Here is a 5,400-nt window from a genome sequence, read left to right as displayed (position 1 = left end):
CCAGCGTAATCAGCATCGCCCTGTTCGTCAATCTCACTATAGGCAGCTTGGCCCTGTACAACATTAGCAAGCTATTGTGACAGGTCCTGAAGGCGTGTCATGATGTTGGCCAGATTGGTGTTGGTGGTGGCCTGCGCGGTCTTCATCTCATTGAGCATTGCACCTGTTGCAAGCTGGGAGCTCTCAAGCTGGCCCAGGTGCTCATTTGTTGTTCGGATATCATTGTCAAGTCCTTCTACCTGCAGCCTCATTTGCCGCTCAAAGTGCTGTATGATGCCCTTTGTTCGAGGAGAATGCGCCATCCTGTTGTCTGAAGTATCCGAAGGACCTGTCATTGTTAGCACAACAAAACAAGAGAGCAAGGAACACAAGTGTATGTCCTACAACTTCAGGGTGTGGTACTGTTCAGGTTACACACGCTAAAGCCATTATCAAATTCTTACCAATTCTTACCAAGCCGACAGGGGTGACCTGCAACCAGCAGCGTCAACCAGTGAAGATTGGATGGAGCGATTGCCAGGTGACACAAAGCCGTTTGTTGTAGAAATTTGTGTAGCTATAGGAAGGTTTCACTTTGTAGCAAGGATGAGCACAATCAATTCAGGACATGCAATTTGAATAAGTGTTCAAAATATGTTTCAATGCTGCTGGTATAAACAAGGTGAGAAACGTATCAGCTTGGTTGTGTAACGAATAATGTGACTTGATGCAAGCAACGAATTAACCTCACACCAAGTACTAGGAGAGACCCTAGCTGACTACTCAAAGCTACTGTTAGGGGGGTAGAAAAGTTAACACGACATGAGGCACATGCATATGAAAACGAAGTTCAATGCAAACAACCCCTAGCTTGAGTAGTATGCAACAACTAGTCTCGAACGATGAAATGGAATTTTTTTTTGTTTTGGTGCAACGAAGGCTATCAGGAAGCACGAGTGTAGCCTATGCTTGGCGCACAGGGGTAAAAAGGTAATTAAAAGATACTCTCTCTCTCTCTAAACAAGGAAGCCTGTGCGCATGGATCAACCTGGGTACTTTCCTTCCTATTTCAATGGATCGGTAAACCCTGGAAATGGCTCTTGCCTTCTATGGTTGAGACAACAAGAGTAAATTACAGCATGACCCAATAGCGTTCTGATATGGCAGAAAACTTTCCTATTGCATGACCCCCTTTTTTTGACAACTAGGTGTGGCTTTTTCTTTCCTTTTTGTGTTGTGCACCTTGCCTTTTGCTTTGGTAACGCTGGCTCCTAGAAGAAAAACAGGCGCTGGAATTTTCCTTGCTAAAGCCGTTTAAAAAGGAAAGACACCTGGGCGCAGAAATATGAGTCGAAACTATCCAATTCGGAGAGAGCTTTCCTTGCGGGTATGGCTGTGATGTGTAGGTTGTTGCGTGGGAAAACAAGGGTTGTATCATGGTGCAAAGCAAGAAATACAATGTTGTTGTGCGACCAACAACACAGAACGATGATAGAACACAAATTCAACAAAGCAAAAAGTACTGAAAGAAAGATGCAATGGCACAACGGTTTTGGACAGCAAGACTAACCTATCCTTTTTTTGGCTTTTATGTGGATGATAGGAATGTAAATTGCACGACAAAGGTAGGGGAACGATCTTACCGAGCAACCTGAAATCTGATACCACTTGATATGCCTGGAGTGCCCGATCTTTCGGTGAGATGATAAATATCGGTTAGGTGGTGGTGACTCTCTCGATCCGACTATGAATGAATATGTTGTGGGTGCCTTAGCAATCACAGAACCAACTCCAAATGGTTATTGACCTTGCTGGAATAGCAAGATCAACCTGAACATGAGGTTCAATTCATGCAAACAATCGAAGAACAAGCAAGAACAAGATGTAGGCAAGCTGAAATCACTCGAATATGGGGTTCTCAACTGTTGTCTAATAGGTGGTCGCTGGACACAATCGAAGATCAATATTTGCACAATGGCTAAACTTAAACAAAAGAAAACCCACCTCATAAGGGAGGCTCGACCTGGACTAAATAGGAGGAGCGGGAGGAGATTTCGGCCAGCAGCAAAGGCAGGGCGAAATCTCCTTCTAACATTTCCTAAACTTTCTAAAACATGACTTTATTACATAGGTCCGGCCCAAAGGATTGGTGGCGCAGCACCCCTTTATTTGTTGCCATCTTCTGGACCTTCATTCCTTAGGAGAATCACGTAGTTCCGTTCACGCGCACGAGCTCGAGTAATCGGTCCTTGTATCATTTCTAGAGTTGTGGAAACAGCAAGTGATGTGGCTGGAACTAAAGAGGTGATGTCCTCATCAGGTAGCCTCAAATGTAGCTTTTGCAATCACAATGAAAATATTCAACATATTTTTTTTAGTGTCACTTTGCTAACTCATTATGGCGGATAGTGAGAATAGCTCTAGGCATTAATAAACCTAGAGATATACACCATATTATGGGTGGTTGGCTAGGTGACTTAGGAGCGAGTAAAAAAAAGAAAGAAATCTTGGTTCGGGTGGCTGCACTTTTTTTGGACAATTTGGCTATTCCGTAATGATATTGTCTTTGATAAGAAAACAATAAATTCTTTTATGCAGGCACTTTTCAGAGTACTTATTGGCTGATCAGATTCTAGAGATTGATGCAGCAGGAAAGTATAGAGAGAAAACATAAGCATTGTATGCCAAGCTTTAGAGGTGGTAGCTATGGAGCTCTTCGTCAAAAATAGGTGATGGTTTAATACTAGATTATGTAATCAATGATTTACATTCATATGATCTTTTACGCTTGTATTTCCTTTAGCATTTAGTTATGAGCCGAGATAATATAATAATGGATTAGAGTTGTATGCATCACGCGATAAAAAAGCCGGAACATTTTTCCCATTGTCTAAAAAAAATTGTCATGGCAAGCTCTAGGGAAATAACTTACAGATGCTTATCAAAACTTACTTGGCCGGGGCTCTAGCTCTTTTGTTTTCTCCGAAATTCGTATTTTTTGTAGGCACGACTTGCCGCGGTTCGAAGGTCAAAACTAACCGTACCATTAGTTGAATTCACGCCGATGGGCGCCGTTGATGTTGCGGTCCAGGTTCATATGAATGTCACTGGTACTTATGTCTGAAGGAACACACGACATGCTTTCTTAGACAAGGGAGTACCCTGAACAAATATGCAGGGAAATGTTCTTTTCACCTTCAAAAGTACGCATCGATCGTCTCAAAACCGGAAAGTTTGAAGCAAAGATCGACGAGATATACAATGGCCATAACGCGTCTGCGGCGTAGGTTTGATTATCTATTTTGGATTGGCCCGTAAGCCATGCATATATAGTGCGGCGGCACAGCCATGCACACGTGCACGTCAGCCATATCCGGCGGCCGGCTTGCTTCGTTAGATGGCCTTAATTTGTTTAACTAATCCTCTAGCCACCAATCAATCGTGATTACTGACCAATCATCGGCCAAGGCTGTGCATCTATATATTCGTACCCAATCATCGCACAATAATCATCACAACAAAGTCCATTCAATTCCATACAAAGGAACAAACCAGTTCTTGCAGGCTGCGGCTCAAGTTCCTGACCAACAAGACTTTCGTGCAGTGTTTTGAGGCACAAAAACCGAGCGACTGGTATGGCGACTATGGCCCCAGCTCGAGTTTTCACTGCCGTGTTGCTCGCAGTCGGCTGGGTGTTGGCCGTGGCCGCTAACGACGTCGCCACCAACACTTCGTCGTCTCCGGCGCCGGGCGGATGGCTGAAGGCGAATGCGACGTTCTACGGCGGCGCTGACGCCTCCGGCACCATGGGTAACTAGCTTAATTACTTATGCCATGGTTCAAATGCACTCGCTATATAGCTAGAGAGATTGTGAGACAGCTGTATGTATGATGCGCGTATCATTTCGCAGGTGGTGCGTGCGGGTATGGGAACCTGTACACGCAGGGATACGGCACACGGACGGCGGCGCTGAGCACGGCGCTGTTCAACGACGGCGCGTCCTGCGGGCAGTGCTACAAGATCGCTTGCGACCGCAAGAGGGCGGACCCGAGGTGGTGCAAGCCCGGCGTCACGGTAACCATCACGGCCACCAACTTCTGCCCGCCCAACTGGGACCTCCCAAGCAACAATGGCGGTTGGTGCAACCCGCCGCGGCCACACTTCGACATGGCGCAACCGGCCTGGGAGAAGATCGGCGTCTACCGTGGAGGCATCATCCCCGTCATGTACAGAAGGTATCTATATATGCAGCTTGACTTGCACTTATTACTAGTCTATTAAGGGAGGATCGCCATCGTCGCTTGGTGCAGTAGTCTAAACAGAACGTTCTTCCATGCAGAGTTCCATGTGTGAAGCGAGGTGGCGTGAGGTTCACGATCAACGGACATGACTACTTCAATCTTGTGCTTGTGACCAATGTTGCAGCAGCCGGTTCGATCAAATCAATGGATGTCAAGGGCTCCAACTCGACTGGTTGGATGCCAATGGTGCGCAATTGGGGTGCGAACTGGCACTCTCTAACGTATCTCACCGGGCAAATGCTCTCATTCAGATTGGCAGACACCGATGGACAAACCATTGTGTTCACAAACGTGGTGCCACGAGGATGGAAGTTTGGCCAGACATTTGCAAGCAAGCTGCAATTCAAGTGAGGATGCTCCGCAGTATTTCCTTGTGATTGATTTATGAGCGTATGACTTACAAACGGTCAAACTTACTGGAAGTTCATTCAGTTGTACACTATGTGCATTACATGTAAATAGATACTGATCCAACAGGCACTACTACCGCTTGTACCTCTCCTGTTATTTAACTTTTGACTGTATATGTTTGTGTATATATATATACACACACAAACACACACACTTGTGTTTATATAAATTTTATGGTGTATATAAAGATGTATATATGTGTGTATTTTTTAACTTGTTACTGTATATATATGTGTGTATATATAGACACACACAAACACACACACATTTGTGTTTATATAAATTTTATGGTGTATATAAAGATGTATATAAAGTTGTGTATTCCAACAAGAAACTAGGTTGATATGTTCATTATTGGTATAAATTTGTGGAGTGATGGTAGGATTGTCGATTAGCATATCTTGAGCGAGCCTAGACTATGGTTTGATATTCTGAGTTGGCTCAGTGAAGCTTGTGAATTAAGTTCGATAATAAAACAACATATGTTTCCTACAAAGTTAAACATCATAAGGTGCTACTACAGAACCAGCCATAGACGACGGTTCATCACTACCAGTTGTGCAGGAACCAGCAGTTAAAATGTATCACTGACGGTTTTTAATCTCCCGCACCCGAACCATGATGGAGTCGCCAAGAACCGATACAGATAGTCCGTATCAGTGCCAGTTTGTAGTACAAACCAGCACTGGTACTGATTATTAGTGTCGG

At 44.5% G+C, this 5,400-nt stretch overlaps 1 protein-coding gene across 1 annotated transcript; it reads left to right on the top strand.

The window, feature by feature from the left end:
• Positions 1-3,446: 3,446 nt before the first annotated feature.
• LOC133920603 (expansin-A23-like) lies at positions 3,447-4,867 on the top strand. Its single transcript, XM_062365207.1, has 3 exons — positions 3,447-3,789; positions 3,891-4,215; positions 4,320-4,867. The coding sequence occupies exons 1-3, from the start codon at positions 3,615-3,617 to the stop codon at positions 4,630-4,632; spliced, it is 813 nt and encodes a 270-aa protein (XP_062221191.1). The 5' UTR covers positions 3,447-3,614; the 3' UTR covers positions 4,633-4,867.
• Positions 4,868-5,400: the final 533 nt, after the last annotated feature.

The sequence above is a fragment of the Phragmites australis genome, chromosome 6 (assembly GCF_958298935.1).
Source record: "Phragmites australis chromosome 6, lpPhrAust1.1, whole genome shotgun sequence".
In the NCBI taxonomy this organism is placed as follows: Eukaryota; Viridiplantae; Streptophyta; class Magnoliopsida; order Poales; family Poaceae; genus Phragmites; species Phragmites australis.
Note: the sequence above shows the minus strand (reverse complement) of the source record. Positions and strands in the feature narration are given on the sequence as shown.

What these genes read in the sequence shown, in the direction of transcription:
- LOC133920603 (XM_062365207.1), top strand. Translation starts at nt 3,615, where the DNA reads ATGGCGACTATGGCCCCAGCTCGAGTTTTCACTGCCGTGTTGCTCGCA. An exon ending in TGACGCCTCCGGCACCATGG is followed by an intron (nt 3,790 to 3,890) that starts GTAACTAGCTTA and finishes ATCATTTCGCAG; the next exon opens with GTGGTGCGTGCGGGTATGGG. An exon ending in ATCCCCGTCATGTACAGAAG is followed by an intron (nt 4,216 to 4,319) that starts GTATCTATATAT and finishes TCTTCCATGCAG; the next exon opens with AGTTCCATGTGTGAAGCGAG.